General features: G+C 38.0%; 1 protein-coding gene across 3 annotated transcripts in view; it reads right to left on the reverse strand.

Annotated features, from left to right (window-relative positions):
• The window catches only part of herc2.S (HECT and RLD domain containing E3 ubiquitin protein ligase 2 S homeolog), a 114,571-nt gene that overhangs the window by 69,940 nt on the left and 21,006 nt on the right, over window positions 1-23,625 (reverse strand). For 2 of the 3 annotated variants that reach the window (XM_041584230.1, XM_041584231.1), the window contains 14 exons: window positions 20,157-20,299; window positions 18,416-18,569; window positions 16,658-16,768; window positions 15,693-15,864; window positions 14,643-14,816; window positions 13,325-13,513; window positions 12,160-12,311; window positions 11,509-11,666; window positions 11,199-11,312; window positions 10,673-10,924; window positions 8,868-9,061; window positions 8,469-8,669; window positions 5,749-5,977; window positions 476-600 (listed from right to left, as the gene is read on the reverse strand). In XM_041584230.1, the coding sequence (XP_041440164.1) occupies window positions 476-600; window positions 5,749-5,977; window positions 8,469-8,669; window positions 8,868-9,061; window positions 10,673-10,924; window positions 11,199-11,312; window positions 11,509-11,666; window positions 12,160-12,311; window positions 13,325-13,513; window positions 14,643-14,816; window positions 15,693-15,864; window positions 16,658-16,768; window positions 18,416-18,569; window positions 20,157-20,299 (2,368 nt within the window). The remainder of the gene's footprint in view (window positions 1-475; window positions 601-5,748; window positions 5,978-8,468; window positions 8,670-8,867; window positions 9,062-10,672; window positions 10,925-11,198; window positions 11,313-11,508; window positions 11,667-12,159; window positions 12,312-13,324; window positions 13,514-14,642; window positions 14,817-15,692; window positions 15,865-16,657; window positions 16,769-18,415; window positions 18,570-20,156; window positions 20,300-23,625) is intronic. The other variant, XM_041584232.1, reaches the window with a different exon arrangement.

Raw genomic sequence — 23,625 nt, forward strand, 5'->3', positions numbered from 1 at the left:
TCAACAAATAACCTGTAATAGTTTGTTTGCATGATACAAAGACATTACTGCAGTAGACTTCTTTCTATCTAGAACTGTTAAAACTGAAATTCCAAAATGGCAGGCCACTAGGGTGAAAAGATTTTTTACAGAAGAAGTAAATGAAAATAGTGCACTTTAAATAGAAATAATAAATATTGAGGATTAAGTATAACCACTGCTGTATAAAATACCCATTGTAATCCTTTTAATACTCTGACTTTAGAAGACTGTGACAGTTAATAGATCCTATTTTATATATTAGACAGGTAAATGGCTTCTAAAATGGACACAATAAGACATAAAGGCACAAGATATGTAATTATGAGACCAAAACAAAGTTTTCGATGTGAAACCGCACAGAGCGTAAAAATTGCCTTGGCTTATGAATAGATGTAAATGGCATGAAAAGATTAATTATTTTTCACACTGACACTGGGTTAATTTCATTGTTTACCTGAATTTCTGCTGTTATTGCTGTGTTCAGTGCACATTCCAAGCCTCCATCAGCCATTAAACTGCTCACCAACAAATCAATCATAAAGCGTCGCCCAGGACTTATAGTCATTTCATTTCCAGAAGCTAAAATATTTACATAATAAAAATGCATAAATAGAAGATCACTACTTTATCATTCCCTGGGATGCCATCTAGCTTCAAATGCAACCCATCCAACTGCACATGAGCAGAGGCCAATACACATTATATGGACAGTTTATTTTATTGCAAAAGTCCCAGTGTTGTTAAAAACTGCCCTGTGATAATACTCTGTAAACATGAAATACTGCGGTGCAATTTAGTCCTGTACTGTTTACACTTCTAACTCCTGATGGTTCAAATGTTGGATATCTGTGTAATGCCAGCAATCACAACAACACTGTGGTTACTTATAGGCAACAATGCTTCATAATACAGGCTAATTGTGGCTGTCTACATTGCAATGGGAACAGTGAAGACTTCACACAAAGGAGATTTTGTGAAACTCACTGTTAAATCATTTTGCCTTAAACAGTCTGGACACAGGGACAATGGGGTGAAGCTTCTACCATCAGGAGGCAGGACACTAGTAAGAAGAAGCTGACTCCTTCCCTTCCTGCTATACCACCATAGAACCGTAGGGGAGCTCAATTTTAAATAACAAAGAACTGTAATATCACATGAACAGCAATGATCCAAGACTTCAAACTTGTCACAGGGGGTCACCATCTTGGAAAGTGTCTGCGACACTCACATGCTCAGTGGGCTCTGAGCTAAGCTTAGTGGTCGTCATAGAAAATTAGCTTGGCCTGTAATATAAGCTGATGCTACAAGGCTGATTATTAAATTATCATGCTAGTAGCATTAGTTCCTGTGCTGCCATGTAGTAATTATCTGTATTAATTACTAATCAGACTTATATTGCTCAACAGTTCTGTGTTGGTTTAAAATTGAAATAGTTAAAGCTAATTGGAGGGGGGTAATCTGGTGAATTTGCGACAGAAAAGTTGGTGGATATATAAATTTAAATCTCTGTCTCCCCATGGTCTTAATATGGATGATAATCTTAGAGCCTTTTTAGAATAATTGTATTGTTTTTGCTGGACAATGTGAATTGGGAATTGAGAAGTATGGAAAAGGCATTAAGATTGTAACTTAAAATTGGATATCGGTGGAGTTTTGATGTTACAAATATGACCTGAGTAAGTTTTGAGTTTCAAATCATGTGGGACAATAAAGAGTGACTGCTTTTAGAGACATCATCGCTCTTGGGAAAAGCCTAACAGGTGAAACGCATCAGTGGTGACAAGGTAGTGGGGAAGTGTGCAGACACCAAGTGGGGATTTGCACAGTGAGGTCCGGGAGATGCTGAGAGACTTGGCTGCTGCCGTGGGAGCTTGCACTGTTTTTAGAAAAAATGATTATATGTAGAATTGTTTGTGTGTGTTTTTAATTATTTAGCACTTCTGCACATGCCACTCTTTATTGCCCATAAAGAAAAAGTAACCTTGGAAGCTGGTGACTTCTACTTTTGCATTTGAGAAATGCAGAAATATTTCCTGTGTTTGTGAGTATAATGTATCATTAGGACAACTGCATCTTTAAGTGTTGGTGTAAATTCTACCCTTAATCTCTTTTCACCATTCACTGAAATTGATTTATGGTAAACAGCTTAACGCTAATGTTGTTAGAAGGTGAACGTTTTTTTATAACACTGATTTAAAAATGTGATTTAAGCACTAAAGGTGTGTGTTTGGATTATATCCAAATTGCTGCACTATATATATTTTCTGTTTTTACCCCAAAACCTCTTTTGAGGGACACAGCAATCCTCTTTATGAAACTGAACTTTTGGAGGTACAAGAGAACCTGATGAATTGTTGGACTGTGTACACTAAGTTTGTGACTTATTGGTATTCATACCAGGGATTGGATGTTGGCTATCTTGTCGGGGGAGCAGAAAAACTTTTTGTGTATAGAAGATCATGCCCAGGAACGTTAACCGTTTACTGGGGGTTAGTTTTGACTTTGCTGTGTTGACGACCCAACCAAGGTTGGTAAGTGAGTGCAACACATGAGTCAGGTTGGTTTGGGCTTCTTGCTGAGATGGTGCCTTCAGAAGGATGTCATCCAGATAGGGCATGATGGCCGATGCCATCATGACCTTGGTGAAAACCCAAGGCTCTCAGGTTACAAAGAACAGCAAAGTGATGAATTGGAAGTGGTGTACTAGGTAGGCAAACATCAAGTATTTTTGATGGGGTCGGAAAATGGATATGTGAAGTTAATCATCCCTGATATCAAGCGGAGCAACATATTCATTCATTGTCATGCTCGAGCATAAGGCTTCCATCTTGAAGTGGCTGGTCAAATAAAAGTATTGAGCTTTTTGAGATCTAATACTGGTCTGAAGGTCCTGTCCTTTTTGGGCTCGATAAAGAGGTTTGAAAAGAACCCCTGAAATCTTTCTTTCGGGTGAACTGGAGCTATGCCCTTTTCTCTGAGTAGGCTGTGAATCACAGAGTGAAATGCCTCTCCTTTTGAAGTTTGGAGGGAACCCTGGATGTGAAAAACGAGAAGGCGGGATAGAGCCGAACGCCAGATGATAACCGAGGGATACATTTTTTTTAACCCAAGAATCCTGTGTGGTTCTTGGCCAAACCTCTTGAAAGTGTAGCAGTCTGCCCCCAACCAGAAACTACGGACTGATTGAGTGCTTTGGTAGTCAGGCTGAAGAAAACTAGTCTGAAGGTTTGTATTGGTAATGTCTGCTTTGCCAGTTGTTCTTGAATGTACCTTGGAACTGGTTCTTGGTTCCAGAAAACGGTTACGGGAAGTCTCTAGAATTCTCACTTTTGGTAGTCCTTGGGGACCAGTATGTAAGGGCCGGAAGGCTCAAACTGGAGTAGCGGACCAAAGAGGAAGCTGAAGTCCAGCACAGATCACGGTACAATAGGATTAGGCAAAAGAATGGTCAAGGTCCAGGCAAATAGGTCAGTTCAGGCGGCAAGAGTTCAATAACGATAAACAGGCAATGGGTCAAGATAAAGAACAGGAATCAATACACACTAACACACCCAGGAACACACGAAGTAGAACCTATAATTGGGCGATGTTTGCAGACCTTCAGGCTCATTAAATAGGCCTCCTTTGGCGCCAAAAGAAGGACGTGATGACGTCACTGCGCTGGCGTTATTGTGCAGGCGTTCCGACGCTGGTGTCCATTCATGCGCCGGCGAAAACGTGCTGGCGTCACAGCGTCGCGCCCGGGAATAACCTCGTGGAAGGACTGGGCGCCGCCATCTTGAATAGCAGAGCAGCGTCGGCGTGGATGCGGAAGGTAATTCTCCCTTACACAGTAAAAGCATCCCCGGAGAAAACGGGAATGTGGTGTATTCTGAGGAAGCCGAGTGTCGCCAATAGCTTGGCTAATAATTTTGTCTAAGTCCAGCCCAAAGAGAAGTCTTCCTTTGAAGGGAAGTGTGGTATGGGAATTTTTTTTTTTTTTTTTGAAGATTGGTCAGAGTTTTAGCCACAGAGATCTGCATGCTGCCACTGACAGAGCCAAGTTGCGACCCAGCACCTGGGCAGCATCTAAGGATGCTTCACAGATGTAATCAGATGCATCTTTGATCTGTAGAAATACCATCCACAAGTGAGGAGACCCACTTGCGGATGCAACGATGGGTCGTACAGATTCCCCCAAGGAGTTGAACATGAAATACTGTAGGCCTTCTACTGTTGAATCCTTGATTGAAATTGCATCTGGAACTGGTAGAGCCGTGTTTTTGGACATCCGGGATAGCAGAGGGCCCACTCAAGGGGAGAAACTCATTTGTCTATTTTCTTTAGGGAAAGAGTGCAGCATTTGAAAGCTATGGTTAGTCTGAAATCTCCTTTCAGGGAGAACCCACTCCGACAGAATAATTTTGTTACGTTGGAGATAAAAAGGATTTCTTCTGGCGTTTAAACAATGAATGTCAAAAGGCAGAGGTAACCTCTGACTCCTTGAGATCCAAACATTTGAGAACTAAGGAGATTTATCTATCTAGAGACTCCGAAGGTGGTGTGGACAAGTCCTAGGTGTCCTCCTTGTTGAAATTTCTCCTTTACTAAGTGAATGGTGAATGGTTGCCCCTACTTGGAGAGTTAACCATGGATGTGGCTTAGCTCCAAAAGAAGAAGGAGCTTGGCTTTTGTGGATTTGGTTCCTAGATTCTACAACACCTTAGGCCCATTATATCTAGAAATCAGACATACCCAAGGCAGCCAGCTTGGGTATGTCTGAGGATAATTGGACCACCCATGGGAAATATATGGCTGTGAGACTACAGCCGTAGTTGCCTGTGGGAGAGGTTCATCTAGAGGGACCACTGCAGTAACGAAATCCTGAAATTCCTGAGCCAGTAGAGGGGACTCAGCCAAAGAAGCAGGTGTTCAGCTAACACAATGCGGGTTTTTGCAACTAGCAGGGAGGTATTTGCATCAATTGGAGCATGCTAGATATTTCACCTTGGAGATTGAGTGATTGATGCCCCTTGGTGCCTGCCCCCTCGAGATGTAATTAACTCAGTCCATATTAATTCAGGACATCCATGGCTCATGTTGTCATGAAGCCTAGTAGTGTTGTATGGCTCGCTCGCAGGGAGACTTACTTGCCCCAGAGCAGGTGTACCATGACAGGGAAAGCCTAAAGGGAGATTCACCTAATGGAAAACTCGATGACAAAACCTGGTGCCAATAACTTTAAGTCTACCTGCAGAATTTTCCTGTCAATGATATGTGTCCTTTCTCCTTGAGGACATAAGAAAAACTGAGCTTCCCTATAGTTCTACAGGGGTATAGCAGGAGGGGGAAGGAGTCAGCTTCTTCTTACTAGTGTCCTGCCTCCTGATGGTAAAAGGTATTCCCCGTAGTCCCTGTGTCCCATAGACCTCTGGAAGAGAAATTTACAAGCTCTTGTTCTAGATAAGAAAGATCCAAGTCTGGTTCTGTAATAGATCCTTAGACCTTGTACAAAGCAGTTACTCAAGTATAAAAGATATTATAAAACAATATTCCTATCCATCAGGCAAATGCAGTGCCACATTAAAATCTTATTTGCTCTGACTTGGATAAGTGACAAATAAGCTAACTGCATATTCTTCTACCCAGCTACTATGGCTCATTTCTGTACCAGATATGCTTTCTGATTTTCCCTCAGTTGCTACTAACATACATACATGCATGATAGTTTAATCAGTTGAAACATACCTGCATTTGGTAGGAGAGCTGAAAGTGCCCTTGCTCTCTCCTCAGCTGTTGGCAAGAGAACGGACCATCCACTCTGTAAGACTGCTTGGGCTGCTGATTGCACAGTGTTTAGTACCCCTGCATTGCTAGCCAGCGTAACAACTGTTTGCTTCAAACTGTTCAACAAAACACTGCCTAGACCAAGGCCCAAACATTCTGGATCAGCTTGATGGCTTATTGCAGCATGAAGCTGTATGAAAGACAAGATGAAGCAATATAAGTTTGGCTGAAGAATTATAACATTTTTTCTAAAGTCATATTGAGTCTTTGTATTATATGGCCAGAAAAAATCTGAAAAAACATCAGTGTAATTCTACAATGATTTTCCCACAATGCAGCATTTTTGGCTCATAATTATAGTATAATTCTGCAATCTAAAAGTCAGCACAAAATTTTGAATCAGTTGTGTGTGGGTGCTATGAGCATGGGTAAGCATGTAATTACCACCTGGTCAGTAGCAGGTGTAAAATATAGCATAGAACCAAACAAGAACAGCTGTAGATGGGTACAAAAAAAGGATATACTTTTATACTTAAAAAAAGGTTGCATGTTCTAACTAGGGATTAAATGTGGATTGAGAAGGTAAGAGTACAGTTGATTGTAAGGCAAATTTAGGGTGGGTACTATACTGAAGACACTATATGAAAGAACTGTATAAAATCTTCCTTTATTGATCAAACTTGGTTAAAATCACAAGAGTCCGGATGAGCAGGGCAGGGGAGAGCATGGCTCAACGCGTTTCGTGACTACAAGGTCACTTCATCAGAAGCCAAAAAAAGGTTGCATGTTCTAACTAGGGATTAAGGGATTAAATGTGGATTAAGAAGGTAAGAGTACAGTTGACTGTAAGGCAAATTTAGGGTGGGTGCCAGATTTTGGTGGTGATATGAAAGTCTTACATTATGAGACCAATTTACCAACATTTTTAATTTTTTTTCACGTCGTATTTTGTCTAAAAATTTGTGGTGTTTTTTTTATATTAAAAACTGTGCCAAGTAAATGCCAAGTTGAGGTCCCATAGAACTCAATGGGACCTTTAATTAAAAGGCATCTATGTGTTCATTTACAGATGGTGAGCAGGCATTCGGGATACAATAGCAGTTACACAGGAGGCATTTTTGCTCAATTTGACAAGATTTACTTTAATGGTTGTTGGGTACTATAAAATATTAAGTACTGAGGGACATCTCCTGGATTGTACCATTCACCGGGCACATAAACAAACCAAGGGCACGCATACATGCTAGGTTACATGTATGTCTTTCATTCCCACATTTCTTAATGGTACACGGTCTGATTTCGTGTAGGTTGGTCTCCAAGGGAGCACACGGACCATCACAAAATGGTGGCTCAAGCTAAATAAAATTAGGCAAAAAAATAACAAAAATGTACTGAAAGGAAGAGATCTTAGTACACTACAAAGCATTTATAGATAAATACCTACCAGGACCCAGACTAATATTAAACCATGCTGAGACAATTTCCCAGATAACTACATAACATAACATAACTACATCACACATCAAATTAAGAAAGCTGATTTAAAGGGATTCTGTCATGATTTTTAAAGTGTAGTGTTTCTTTCTGAAGAACACAGTTTGTATTACAAATAATTCACTCTACCATATAAAATGTTTATTCCTGAACCAACAAATGTATTTTCTAGCTTTAAAATTGGTGTGTAGGGAGCCATATTTGGTCATTTTGCCTTATCCTGTGCTTCCAGAAAGAGCCAGCACTATTGCTCTTTCTCTGCTTTCAAAAATTCTGTTGTTTCTCCTATTCAGTGTAACTGGAGGAGTTGTGTCTATCAATTTCAAACAACGATTAATGATTTGGGTACACCTCGCTCAATATCCTTCCACACTTGGAATGATTTGTAGAGATCTGAAATGCGCAGCACGCCACAATTTCATTAAAAAGCCTTTATTCTCATTAGCAGGGCAATAGTCACAGCAAAGTTTTAAGCCTGTCCCGGCTCTTTAGCAAGATTTTTAACTAGAGAAGTCATGTCTAGCCATATCAGATGTTAAAATTAAATGTAAAAATCTGTTTGTTCTTTTGAAATAACTATTTCAGTGCAGACTCCTGATTAAACAGCACTATTAACTGATGCGTTTTGAAAAAAAAACAAAAACATGTTTTCCCTTGACAGAATCATTTTAAGACCCCAAGCAAACGTGGCTGTAGGTGGTGCTTGGCTGTGTAGTTTTTAGGTTTGCTCTAAATCAATTCTTAACCTCTCTTCAAAACTATCCAATATCTACTAGTGTTACATATTATTAGGACCAGAGATTATATTACTAGACTACATCAAATGAAACTAAGAAAATGGACTTTGATCGTACAACTCTCTATTTATGCCACAAGGACTTTGACACCTTGTTAAGAATGGTTTACTCCAATATATGGGAAATACCATTACCATATATCAGAGCTTTATGTATAATGGTTTTCTGGATAACAGATTTAATTCCTGTAATATTACATGATTAGTATTGCAGTGTTAAGAAGGAAAAAAAAAAAGACTGCAAAAAAACTGAAGGTATAATAACACTTTAAAAATGCAATCAGTAAGTAAGGCTTTTTGGACAGTCAGCACATGATAAAAACTGAAATCTTGTTCATGGAGGATAAACAAATAACTATAATAACTGTAATCCATACAGTCATTGTAGTACCTGTAATCGTAGCAGATTAAGTGTGGCCACTGCCATGCACTCCTTCTCTTGAGGAGGTGGCCAGTCTGATGTCCCATCCATTCCTTCACTAACTTGTCGTAGCAGGAGGTCAAGCTGTTCAAATGTCAAAGGACAGACATCTACCACAAAAGGAACACGGAGACCAACAGACCATTCAGAGCAGGATGACCATGCAAAACTCTGTACAAACACATAAGAAAAACATTTATTAAACACAGTGAGTAAACCTTGTTTCTTTATTTTCAATTTCTCACAATGAGGCACAAATCTGTCTAAAATGTGCACACACTATGCTCTTCATATGCCTTTATTTGGCAGGTATTTTCATTTACAGCCAGGACAACTAATAACACAAATTATGTATTCCAGAAGACATACCTGAGCAGGACCACAAGAAATCCCAACTATGTGTTTAGAGTCCAGTCCTGGAAGTATAGAGGGTACAGGTTTGGCAATACGCAAAGTGTCAAAATGCTGGCATTGATCATTGCTCCCCCAACTATACACTTCACCAGATTCAGTCAAAGCCAAACAATGTGTGGAGCCTACTGCAACGTCCACTACTTTTTTACCTGTCAAAAAAACAAGATCTTTACTCAGTATTAAAGTGGAGCAAGCACAAAAATACAATGGCAGAAACAATTACTAATAGTTTTCTATAGTCTACTAAATTTTTACAAAGACACATACAAAAATGAATCACTCTTTTAAAGATTACACAAAGAACAAAACCCATGGTTGACATAAACTCTTATAGGTTTTAACAGTTTAAATTAAAAAAGATTTAATTTTTTACAGTTACTCAACTGCACAGACACTTTTGTCATGAACATGCCACAGACGGCACTTTACAAGCCATGATTAAGAACTATTTTCCATTTATTAACTGGAAATCTGGCTTTTTCAGTGTGGACAGCAGGACTTGAGGACAGAAATGCTCCTGTTTAACAGTGCATTTACTAAAGAAAGAGACCATAAAACATTTAAAAATATTCTGTCATAGTTCAGTAACCAGGAAAATAAAATATAATTATATGTTCAATGGATACATCCCCAAAAAAATAAAAAAAATATTCATTGTACTGGAGAAGAAATGGAGCGAGAGAAAGCCTAAGTCCTAACATAAGAAAACCTCCAATAACCATAAACACAGGGCAATCAAGAGAGAGGCCATGGTAAAAGAACCATATATAAAGTCTATATTTTCTCTTTAAAAAGACATCAATGTTAATCTTATACTTGAGAACTTTCTGCAAAGTGATGCAGCTCTTTGCAAGGAGCTTATATTTTATGCTGTAGCCCAGGGGTGTCCAAAAGGGGATCTACCCATAGAACGTTAGCTGATGATCAGTAGATTTCAAGACACTGTTAGCAAACCTCTTGTCTTAATCACCCTCCTATTTCATGCTTTTCATTCAGATATTTATTACATTAAGGTGACATAAGAAATAGTTGCTTGTTAAATATATCAATATACATTTTATCAATATTTAAGTAACATTTTCCAGGGAACCAAACGCTAACAATGCTTTTATGGATGTAGATCCTAATGGGACAACATCACTAATAGTAGACCAAGCATTAGTAAAGTATGGGCACTCCTGCTGGAGCCTTAGTCATTTGTTATATTTTTGCACAGCAGTGTCACAGAGAGGAGAGCTTTAAAAAAAATCATTCAGGCCACATGATACAGGAAAAAGCACTGTGTATATCTTAAAGTATAAAAAGATTCACATTAGGTAGATTTCTTTTCTTTTCTTACTTTTTCATTGAAACCCTTACTAACAGAAATATTATACTTAATGCAATGCAGTTGAACTTACACACAGGTAGGAATTGTTGAAAAGAAAGATGAAAAAAACATTCAGTATACAACATTTGAATGTATAGTTATATTGCATATACAATATATTGTATATACTTATATTCTAAATAATAATATACAATATTGTTTTCACAGCCCCCCAAACACCCATCTAAATTTAGGACAAACATACCCCTGAATATATGTCCATAAAATCCTTTGCCATCTGCCACAACCTGGCAGATGGTGACGATGAACTATAATCATTGAAAGTGAGTGAAAGTTTATAAAACCAGACACCAGGGTAACTATGTTGATTTCTCAGATATTAAACAGGCACTGTTGATAAGCAGAGTCTGTAAACCGCAAGAGTACATACCCTGTAAACCATTCATGATCTTGGGATATCGAACATGCTCTTCTGTTCCATGCCCCAGCCTCTGATTGTCTCCTTTACCCCAAGAATAAACTTGGCCATCCTTGGTGATTGCTATGGAGAACTGACTGCCACAGCGCACCTTTACAATATCAAGGTCCTGAAGCTTTTCAATTAGTTTAGGTGTTTTGCAGCCATCACTGCCTCCTCTTCCTAACTTTCCATAGTCTCCATCACCCCAAGACCATACCTGACCTGAAAAAATAATATATATAATAAAAAAAAATTATATATATATATATATATATATATATATATATATATATATATATATATATATATATACACACACACACACACACACACATTATATATAAAGTATAATACACACACACATATATATATATATATATATATATATATATATATATATATATACGTACACACACACACACAAACACACAATTACATACAAATATATAAAACACACAATGCAGATTTATCCTCATAAATAGCATTATTTTCTTACCATTCTCTGTCACTGAAACAGTTTGCGCATCTCCACTACCACAGGACACATCAACCACTTTTAGACCCTTCAATCCTGTCACCAACATTGGAACTGTCTGATCCTCACTAGAACCTACCCAGTATATAAAGGAAAAACAAAATCACCTTTAATGACATTAGATTTGGATGTAACATTTCACTCCCCAAGATAATATTCACATGGGAACAGAAATTTTTCAGATATTCATTTTCATTTAATTACTCCCTTAAATTATTTAAAAAATACTTTACAGAAAGAAATCTACACTGAAAAACTAAGACATACATACCATGCCCTAGCCTTCCATAGTTGCCACGACCCCATGTATACAGTTCTCCATCAGCTGTGATAGCTGCACTGTAAGTGCTGCCACATGCAATAAGAATCACTTGCTTTCCAGTCTGCTTACCACTCAAAGCAGATACTAGCTTTGGTTCTTCCAGAGATCTAATAAGGACACAAAGGTGTATTTCAGTAAAGTAGAAAATATAAAAGATTTAGTCAGCACCTCGGCATAGGAACCAGGGGACCCCTGTTCTGATTTTTATTGCAGGCCTGTGGGACAGAGTAAAAGTTTTCACTGTGGTGCCCCCACTGCACCAAATCTTTCACCAAAATTATCCCTCCCACTCATAACTGTCTGGATCTACAAGATGATTAATATTAACATGGGATACCAGAGTCTTTGCAAATAAAAATCATAGTGACTATTCTGTATCCACACATAAAAAGAAAGAAATAAATACCACAACTGAAAGGAAATTATAACATTACACTTTTCAGCCTCATTTTCAACCACTTTTCAACAAGAGGCCCTACTTCCATTTTTATATGCCTTATTTAAACAATGAACTAAAAACCACCTACCATTTTCGAATAAGCTGGAATCTAATTATATTAAGTTTAATATTCTTAAGCAGCAAAATAAAATAGAACTTACACAGTGTCGCCATGGCCTAATCGCCCGCCATCACCACAACCCCATGAAAAAAGTTCACCAGTTGCAGATAAGGCCAAATAATGTTGCCCATCAGGGTGTGCTGCAATATTCACAATATTTCGAGATGTAAGACCCTGTACCAGCTGTGGTCCCTAAGAAACAGGAACACATACAAAATAAATCAAACAAAGTTAATGGGAAAGCATCCTCCATGATTCCATAATGGGTAGTTAACCTTTAAATTAATGTATAGTAGGATGTAGATACTTGTGTTATTGCTATTTGTGGTTTATTTATTTAGCTTTGTGTTCAGGAGTCAGTTTGGAAAAGAAAAGAGCCAGGAAAAGAAGGCAAATAATTATAAAACTATAAAAAAAATACATAATAAAGCATCATTCAGCGATGTGCAATGTGTTGGCGCTCTAAAAATACATTTTAATAATAATAATCATTGTAAAGTTGTTAAGAATAGGGCATTCTACAGTATACAAATAGTCAACTTAAAACACACCTTTAAAAGGTAGATCAATTCCTATAAATGTGTCCATGTGATCTATATCACATGGTGCTCTTTAAAATGGTGCCCTTTAATATATTATCCGTTCTAAATTCTAATTGAAGTAAGAAACACTTAATTAAAAAAAGATTCCACTTGGGGTTGCTGAACCCCAAGATCAAAAAAAGATATCCATCCAAAAACATTTATTTTACATAAAAGGTACTTCTAAGCAATGTTCCAAGATCAATAAAAGTTAAACATAGTCAAAAGTTTACAGTTTTTTTCAGTTGACAGGAGAAAAGAGTTCCTTTAAAAGGGAAAACCCACCCAAATATTTTCATTAAACATTAGTTTAACATTTTGAAGAATTTTAAAGTAATTTGCCAATACAACTGAAAAGCAGAACGTGTTTGAACCTGTACTGCTGGTTCTGACTCTTAAAACAATCTAGCATCTGAATTCTACTACCTTGAGTCAAGAGTCAAAACCAGCACTTGCAGAAAACAGGGACAGGCAGCTACTACTTTCAACAGCAATTACATTTTCTAATCTAAAATAATATGTTAATAATAATTATCTTATACACTTTCAACCAAACACCAAGGGAGGCACACTTCCCTTTTAGTATTTTATACAAAGAAAATGTTACTCAGAAGAACAACTTACCAGTGTATTGTTGTTGTAAGCTTGCATGTATACTTTGCCATTTCTGGAGAGTAATAGGAAGCATTTTTCTGCACATGCAATCTGTGTAACTCCAAGATTAGCAAGAGCTTCACATTGAATGGGACCACTTACATTAGCATAATACTTCCATCCTAGCAAACCCCAGCTGATAACCTCCTGCAGTGCACCCTTGGGGAGAGACCAATAATAATATTTTTAACCGGTTTTAATAAAAACAAATCCTGGATAACTATAATACAGCTTTACAACCACATTAAAGGATAAATAAAACCAAAAGAGGGATATGATTTCATTTTGCTAATACAGAAATTATTTTACCACATTATGCACATAAACATTGTAGGTTTATATATATGTTTGGACAGATTAGCCAGTTAATTAAATTTTTTAGAATGCATTCAAAGAATTGTACATACAGTCTATAAAAGCTGATATTGGATCTGGAAACCTGATATGAATAAAGATCTGAATTAAAGGAAGACCACCTAAAGTCTTTTTAGAAACGAATTAATGTTTTTAAATTTCTTTTTTTCTGTAATAAAACAGTACCTTGCACCTAATAGTATAAGTGGTAGAGCAAATCCATATTGGTGGCAATACAATCCTATTAACAATTTTTTACTACACAGTTATGGTGAATTACTGAAAAATCCAGGTCCCAAGCATAACAAATAACTGTATATTACAGGCTTGTTAATCTGTGACTTTTAGTACGATGTAGAGAGTAGTATTCTGAGACAATTTGCAATTGGTTTCCATTTTTTATTATTTGTGGTTTTTGAGTTATTTAGCATTTAATTTCTCTGCTCTCCAGTTTGGAATTTCAGCTGTTTGCTAGGGTCCAAGTTACCCTAGCAATCTTGCATTAAATTGAATAAGAGACTGGAATATGAATAGAAGAAAGTCTGAATAGAAAGATGAGTAATACAAAGTAGCAACAACAACACATTTGCAGCCTTACAGAGAATTTGTTTTTTAGATGGGGTCAGTGACCTCCATTTGAAAGCTGGAAAGAGTCAGCATAAAAAGGCAAATAATTCTAAAAAATAAATAAATAATAAAGACCAATTTTAAGGTAACTTGAAAGTGAACCACCCCTTTAACTTGCACACTTATCAGAAAAATCAAAGAGACAACTTATTAGTAAAAAAAGGGGGGGAAAATGACACCGGTTTATACATAGAAATGTACGATTAAAAATGGACATTGTAAATATGTAAGGCAGGCATTCATTACATCCAAGCTATAAAGCAACCCTAAATCAAATGGCAATGAAGTACATTCAGGAGTAAGATACCTTAAGTGAGGTTGGTGAACTGCACTGAGGAGGCATGCATGGTGCAGCTAAACGGTCGAGGTGAGCCATGATCACTACAGCCGTTTGCTGGAGATCAATAGCTAATTCATTGTCCTGAGGCAAGATCAGGTATCTAAGAAAGTTTTCATTTGGACTCAGCTGACAAGAAAGAATCTGAAAAAGAAATATTGGGAAAATATATTTACTTAAGGTTCTTGCAATTCACCTTAAAATAAATAGTCATTGATATTCTGAAACAATGTGAAATTGACATTAGTGTTTTTTTTTCTTTTTAGTATGTTCAACAACTCTCCAGTTTGTTATTTGAGCAGCTATAAAGTTGCTAGGGTCTTAGGCTTATTTACTCTAGCAACCAGGCAGTGGAATAGGAAAGGGGATGAACAGGAAGTTAAGTAATAAAGACTAATAATAACAATAACATTTTAGCCTCAGCAATATGTTTTGGGCAGCCGGGGTCAGTGACCCCCATTTGAAAGTTGGAAAGAGGCAAAAGAGAGAGCCAAATAATTAAACTTAAAAAGAAAAATAATGAAAACAACCAAGGTAAACCACCACCTTTAAGACACAAATACCATTAGACAGTAATGCACAATTCAGAAAACAATAAAGGTGGTCCTAGACGCACCGATAATATCAGACGCACAATATTTGTTGGGAGACGACCCGGCCGATATCGGAAGAAGACTTGGATATTGTTTGGCTCGTTGATCGGCCTGGCCAAAAAATGTTGATTGCCCACTTTTGAAAGCACCCGAACAGCGGCCACTGTTATTAATGCTGAATTGTCAGATACAGGTAGAATTCTATTGTTTCTACCTATATATCTGACAATTCCGCTCTTTAACAGTTAGTATTGATAAGGAACAATCTTTCCTGTGAATATTGTAATTGTAACATCTATTGGCACCTTAAAGCAACCTTATTTTAGCATTGTAACCAAAATTAAATATATCTTAGCAGCAACAGTCCAACATTGTACAAGAAAGGATTTCATAGGTGTACAGAACGTAATTTGCAACCAACAGATACCTGCATTTCTTTCTCCATGTTATGGATTTCTTTATTACAGACAATACTCTGAAACCTTTGTAATAAAGGAAGGAGAGGTGCACTTGTTCCCTGCGCAGATCTCTCGTTATCAGTTTCTTTTGTGCCATTTTCCCACAGTTGCAACAGAAGCATAACAGCAGATAGCATTTGGCTGGCAAAATAAAATAAAAATATTTATTTTATTAAGAACTTTAAAACCATTTGCATAATATGTTTATAGCATTAAAACAATGTACAACTCAAAGGGGTTCTACCCTTTCCAATACTTTTGCCATTTTGGTTATTTTCAAATAGTTCATCAGATATAAAAACCTTTTCAATTACTTTCTATTTGTCAATGTTTTTCCGAATATTAAAGTTTAAAGTATAATTTTTCTAATGTTTATCTGAAAGGGGAGTCGCCCCTTTTGTAAACTGTTCTAAATTGATAGGTGTGGATACATTTCTTATCTTTTGCCCTGCTGAGGTTCATTAAATGCAGCTTTTATTAATGATACAATAGTTGCTAACATACCACAACATTCTGCTGAGAAATGTATCAATTAATGCAGCAAATTTTAACAGTTAAGAATCTGAACCAGGATTGCCGAGCTGCCAGACTGAAACACAAGACATACGCACATGAAACTTTAAACTTAATTTTTGGAAAAATGGTCAAACAAAACATGGAAAGCTACTGTAGAAAAAAAACCTTTATTTATGGCAAACAACCTGAAAATAAGTAAACTGAAAACAAGTGTTGAAATGGAACAACCTCTTTAAATGACTTATTCAATATCCTAACAGTCTACAGCATATTGGTATTTGAAAGTTATCTAAAAAGCACGATTTTATAAGAGTACTGTATTTTATTGATCATCATCTGAAAGACAAAGTGGGCTAAGGTATCTTAGGGCTGAAGCTCCCCTTTAAATCCACATGAAAATGATGGTTAACATGCATACCTTAGGGTTCCCCTCTGTATAGCCAGCTCTAGCAAAATCGCAAGTGCCAGGTGCTGGTCTTGCAGTGGAATGTTGCCTGGACTTCTGGGGCTCTGGGTACCATGTACATCCCTGCAAAAAAAGTAATAGTGAAGTCTTGGCAATTTTACATTTTTTTAAGTCATGTTCACATTTTGCATTTTCACTAGTCCATCGAACAAACCCTAAAACAACATACCGTATATACTCGTGTATAAGCCGACCCGCGTATAAGCCGAGGTACCTAATTTTACCTATGAAAACCAGAAAAACGTATTGACTCGCGTATAAGCCTAGACACAACTATGTTATATATGTTGTTCTTTCTTCGCGGCTGGGATGTCTCACTACAACATGCAAGAGCCGTGAATGCTATGAGCAAGTGTACATGCGTTTGTTCGTTTATAGCTATGTGGTCAGATGCTGCTTGTTCTAACCGGAATCTAGCTACAATATAGCAGTGTGAATGTGAGTGAGCGTATCAAAGAGAATACAGAAAAAGAGTGCCCATTCCATTGAAGTCATGCATGACATGGCAGAACATGTTAGCCAACAACCCATTTAATGAGATTAGGGAGGGGGCAAGGGACTGTGCAGGAGGGCCAGTGGTTATACAAACATTGGGGCACTTGAGATGCCTCAAGAGAATTGTTGCTTTACATCAGTTTTGAATGCACCGGCATAATTTCTGAATAAAGATAATAATTAGATGCCTAAATTCCATGAAGAAAGGTTCACAAATCTGCACCTCTTTGTTAGAAATGCCACATCTCTACTTCCATATTTGCAGTTCAATAATCCGTTTTCTACCTCATCCTGCTAAAAAACAGAAACTAGAGAAGACGCGCACTCACGGGACTCGAGAAGACGTGCACTCGCGAATCACGGAATGGAGTAGGAGACGCGCAAGCGCAGTTCAACAAAGCTGTCACGTGGGGCACGTACGCCTAGATGACACTTGCGCTGTTGCTCTTCGCGGCTGGGAGGGGGATTCATCGCTACAAATTTACAGGTAAGGCAGCTGACCCGCGTATAAGCCGAGGTAGGATTTTCAAGCACATTTTGGGTGCTGAAAATCTCGGCTTATACGCGAGTATATACGGTAGTTAAATACAGTAATTAAGACAATTAAGCAAATATTTGTGATTTAAAAGGGCAATAATTTCTTCCTTTTCATTTCTTCTATGGTTTATTAAAAGTAATATGTATATTTATTGTCCATTTCTTTGTTCATCCACGCCTCTGAGAAGGTTTCACTAATGCAGCGCTTAAACACCTCCTATAGAAATTCTCAAACGGGATTCAATTTGCATAAGATATTTTTCTGTTTTTGTACTCTGATAACAAATCAGGCAGTGTAGAAATTCAAACACTGGTAGATTAAGTAACATATACAGTGAATAAATGATGAGGCAGATGAGGTTCCCAAGAGAAAAACAGGAACACAGGTTTATGCTCTGTATACACTTTCATATATTCTAACATATTGCTATAATATTCAACTACAAGAAGAAGAAGCAAAAAACGAGGCTGCAGGGGGACAGAGGTACACAGTAGGAGTTTAAAAGAAACAAAACCACAGAACTGTTCGGTTACAAAGGTGTCACAAAGGTGCATGACGGGTAGGTACGACTGGCAACAGTAGTGAAATGTCCAGGTTTATGAGTACCATAAGCAATAAAGTTAGGTTTAATTTAAAAAAAAAATCTATTTATTGAAAAAAACACAAAGACAACTCACCCTGTAACAGACCTTAAAAATTTGGTAGCCCTTTCCACAACTTCGAGCCACACAGAAGATACAGTGCCTTCATCAAAGAGCGTGGCCTCTGGAAGTGCTCGAAGTGCATCAAGGGATTCCTGTAACAATTCACTACAAAGGTCTGCATCCTCACCTAAAAAAGAAAGAGGTGCAAATGTGCATTTGGTCATGTTTCACAAAAGAAGAACAAAGTTTTATTTATATATATATATATATATATGTGTGTGTGTGTGTTTTTTGGTGTATCATAAAGTTGAATAAGCAGATATAGGGGGAAATTCACTAAGTTGCGAAGTGAACACTGGCGAAAACTCGCCAGCGTTAAGTTCGATACTTCGCCTATTTACTAATGGGCGCTGGTGAAAATACGCTAGCGAAGGAGATAGACTCTAGTGCAGGGGTCAGCAACCTTTAATATCAAAAGAGCCATTTTTCCCCATCTTTCACTAAAGAAAAATAGTCTGGAGCCGCAAAACATAACACACATAACACAATACAAACAAAAGTGCAGTGTATATGTGCAGACCTACTTTGAAATAAATTAAACACTAAATAGCCCTATTAAATGCTAGTGTTCTCATCTGTTTAATGTGACTTCTGTTTCTGAAGCTCCATGCTGATCTTCCTTGTCTTGTCTTGAGTGTGTGACCGCTGTAAGGACCATGATGAATCATCTTGCTGCGGCTCAGTCTTGCCTGTCACTCCTGGGATGTCTATACAGCACCTGCTGGTGGCTTCCTGAGTGTGCGACCACGGTAAGCTAACCATTAGCTTACTGCGGTCGCACACTCAAGAACGTGATAGGCAAAACGTCACAGGCAAAGCAGCAAGACCGAGCCACAGCAAGCAGGATGAAGAGCCGCATGAGGCTCCGGAGCCGCAGGTTGCCTACCCCTGCTCTAGCGCAACTTCACACTCTAATACCAGGCGAATTTTCGCCAGGGCTAAAGATCGTTACTAAACAAATTCACTAAGAAGTTGATTTTACTAAACGTTACCTCTTACGCCAATCTTGCCTTCGCCAGCTCAGACCTGGCGAAGTGCAATAGAGTAGATAAGACTTCAAAAAAAAAAAAAGTCAAATTTATTTTAAGTCCCAAAAAAAATTTTTTTTGGGTACCCTGCTTCCCCCCTACTTTTCATAACATATGGCACATAAACTATACTCTGGACACATGTGTAAAGCAATAAAACATCTCTATTTGCATTTAATAAGGCTCCCTAGGCTTGTGTAGTTTTATGTATTTGCTTTAACATATACGTCCATTCAAACTTCCATGCAAATTCCCCTTCATTTGCTAGTACAACTTCGCTACCTTTTGCTTCGCTGAGTGCAACTTTGCATTTTAGTAGATTTGCGGAGCGCTGGCAAAAATTCACCAGGCAAAGTGCGGCGAAGCCTTCGCTGGCGCAACTCTGATGGTTAGTGAATTTGCCCCATAGGGTCTAACAAGGAGCCAACATGTCGATGCATAACAAGTGGAAAATATATTTTCTACCTCCATTCCTGTGTGTTTTACTATACTAGTAATTAAAAGGGAGTTGGAGGGGGTGAGCTGTCAGAGTTCTTGGCAAATAAGTGAAGGGTGGCTGATGCATTCGGTGTACAAACTGTTTCTACTGTATCAACAAGTTCTTCGCAAAAACTCCATCTTCAATGCCCTCCATAACCAACTGACTTAAATTATAGTAACTCTATGCAGTGAAGTTTAATGCTTACCAGATCTCCATGCTCTACGCAGAAAAGCAAATGCAAATGATAGTGCAGCTCTGGAGCCAACCCTGGCAAGTCCTTCCACCCCCTGGCCAACAGGACGGGAACTGTGCACATGAAAAATGTCCTCACTGCAAGGGATGAAGTCGCTAATTTTAGACAACAAACAAATGAAAAAGTATGAGTGCATTGTAGCAACAGAGGCACAAAACAAAGTTTACATTTGTAACAAAATCAGCAGATAAATAAATTTGCAGATTAGGGCTGTCAAAATAAAGCCCCACAAGACTTAACTTCCAAGGACTTTTTTTTTACCCTAAATCTGGCCAAAAGCTCACAGCTTTCCATTAGCTACTAAGGGAATTTCCTGTGGCTTGCATTTGGAATCTGGATAAGAGAAGGCCTAAATAGAAAGAGGAGAAATAAAAATTGGCAAAAACAAAACATCGGTAGCCTTACAGAGCATTTTTAGATGGGATCAATAATCCCCATTTGAAAGCTGGAGAGTATCAGACGAAGAAGGCAAATAAGGAAGATAACATACATATTTATCTTCTTCTTTAACACTTTAATAAACTCTCCCTGGCATTTCACAAGCGTAATAAATGAGTGACTTGTAAATAAACAATGTAATAGTACACCAGTTTGTAGACTCCGAAAACAGCCATAGCTCTGCTATGAAGTGACACATGCTAAAACCACTGGCGGGAACATCTATTTAAAGAAACCAATTAATAGTGTAATATGTAGCAAAGCAGACAGTACAGTCTCCTGGAGAGCTACACAGAAACATGAAAGCAACTATTTGTATGGAAGCATGCTGTTAAAGGGATCCTGTCATCGGAAAACATGCTTTTTTCAAAACGCATCAGTTAATAGTGCTACTCCAGCAGAATTCTGCACTGAAATCCATTTCTCAAAAGAGCAAACAGATTTTTTTATATTCAATTTTGAAATCTGACATGGGGCTAGACATTTTGTCAATTTCCCAGCTGCCTCCAGTCATGTGACTTGTGCCTGCACTTTAGGAGAGAAATGCTTTCTGGCAGGCTGCTGTTTTTCCTTCTCAATGTAACTGAATGTGTCTCAGTGGGACATGGGTTTTTACTATTGAGTGTTGTTCTTATATCTACCAGGCAGCTGTTATCTTGTGTTAGGCAGCTGTTATTCGGTTACCTTCCCATTGTTTTTTTGTTTGGCTGCAGGGGGGAAAAGGGGAGGGGGCGATATCACTCTAATTTGCAGTACAGCAGTAAAGAGTGATTGAAGTTTATCAGAGCACAAGTCACATGACTTGGGGCAGCTGGGAAATTGACAATATGTCTAGCCCCATGTCAGATTTCAAAATTGAATATAAAGAAATCTGTTTGCTCTTTTGAGAAATGGATTTCAGTGCAGAATTCTACTGGAGCAGCAATATTAACGGATTCATTTTGAAAAAATTTTTTTCCCATGACAGTATCCCTTTAAATTTGGCTTCCAATTTACAAGTACATCTGCATCTGATTATAAGTGACACAATCAATTTTTAACTACAGAGATCCTCGGGTAACTTTCTATTTTGTCAGTATAACAGAGGGTGACAATCCCCACTGTGTATGAATGTAAAGTATTTTTATGGTTTAGAGCATTGATCCTCAACCAATGACCTGCGAGAGACATGTTGCTTTCCAACAGTGGCCTCCAAGCAGGTGCTTATTTTTTTTCATGGCTTAGAAACAAGTTATGGTTGCATAAAAACCATAGGTCACTGCCAAACAGAGCCTTCTGCAGGCACATAGGGGTGACCAGTAGTTGACCACAGTTTATAATTGACACCCCTAGAACTTTTTGCATACTTGTGTTGCTCTCCAACTTTTTTTCAATATTTGAATGTGGCTCACAGGTAAAAAGAGGTTGGTGATACCTGGTTTAGAGTCTCCTAAATTGCCTTTTTTCTAGACAATGCATTTTATTTGTGTTTATATGCAGATTAGGGAGTATCTAATATCCGCGTGACCTTTGCTCAAGAGAAGCAAACAAAGTGTGTACACAGGCCCCATCCAGATTTCAAATGAAACGGGTGCCAGTGTGTAACCATGGAAACCTGTTAACAGCTGCGCTATGGTGTAAATTAAAACCAAATAGATGTGCTATGGGAACATTTAGAGATACTAGTGTTGTCAATCTTTCATATATATATATATATTTTGCTACATTATCTTTACAAATGTACTATGATAAATGTTGCCATCCACATATAAATAGTACTGAACCTATGTACCAGGAGAAACTAAGAAAAGTACATTATGACGGTTTCCATTCACATAACTATTCACATGTATTCAGTTAAGGCTAGGGCCACACGGGAAGATTCAGGGAGATTGGTCGCCTGGCGACTAATCGCTGCGTCTTTGAGGCGACTAATCTCCCTGAATGGCTTGCTGGTATCTTGCACCCGCTAGCGCTAAAGTCGCCTGCGCCTATTCACACGCGGCGATACGTTTTTCAAAGTCGCTCGAAATTGCCTCACAGTTTATCAGCTGAAACTGTCATAATGTACTTTTCTTCATTTCTCCTTGCACATTCGGTCGGTAAACCGAAACCTAATTACTCTTTCCAAACATTTCTTTCAAATTCCACCAATGTCGAAATAAATTGTGACACTGTAAAATAAATTAAGAATGATTTAAGTGGAGAGGGATGATGTTTCAGCAAATTTGGGAAAGGGGCATGTTTACCACTGTGCTGCATCACCTCTTTTTTCAATATTGTTAATGTTGTAATATTTGGGAACTAATGAGACCAATTGCTGTAGTTTTGAAAGTGAATTGTTGTCTCATTCTTGTCTGATAGGATTGTAGGATTTCAGCTGCTCAAATTTTTGGAGCCATGCTGTTGAAATAAGTGCAATATATACAGCAAAGCTTTCCACAAAAATGTGTTGTCTAGATGCTCGCATATGTTGTTCCAAAACCTGTATATATTATTTAGCATCGAAAGTTCCTTCCCGGATATCATAACGGATACTGCCTTTGAATGTTTATGGTTTTCACTTCCCCTCAGTCCATCTTAAATGAGCTTGGGCTCAGACAAAGTGGCGGTTCCTGTATCATGTTTATATACAAGGGCACATTCACTTACCTTGATGCTGTTTGCAAAGAGCAATTTTAAGTGCAATCATGAAAAAGTACTGCTTTTTTCACAGAATCCTAACACTGTGGGTGTCAAATCAAATGCAATTGAGTTGTGTCTCACTCAGCTGCACTGCATCCAAAACAAATGCATCAGATTCATGGGCACAACTGCACTTCGTCACAAATAGGGTTGCCACCCAGCCGGTAAAACACCTGCCAAGGCTGGGGCCAGTATTACAAATTTACCAGCAATGAAGCTGCAGGTAAATTTGTAATACTCTTAACAAAACCCCTTGGCCTGCCCCCAATCCGCTGCAAACGTAACTTTTGTTCTCCTTCTGCTCTTCGCTGCGGTCTGC

Source organism: Xenopus laevis, chromosome 2S (genome assembly GCF_017654675.1).
Source record: "Xenopus laevis strain J_2021 chromosome 2S, Xenopus_laevis_v10.1, whole genome shotgun sequence".
NCBI lineage: Eukaryota > Metazoa > Chordata > Amphibia > Anura > Pipidae > Xenopus > Xenopus laevis.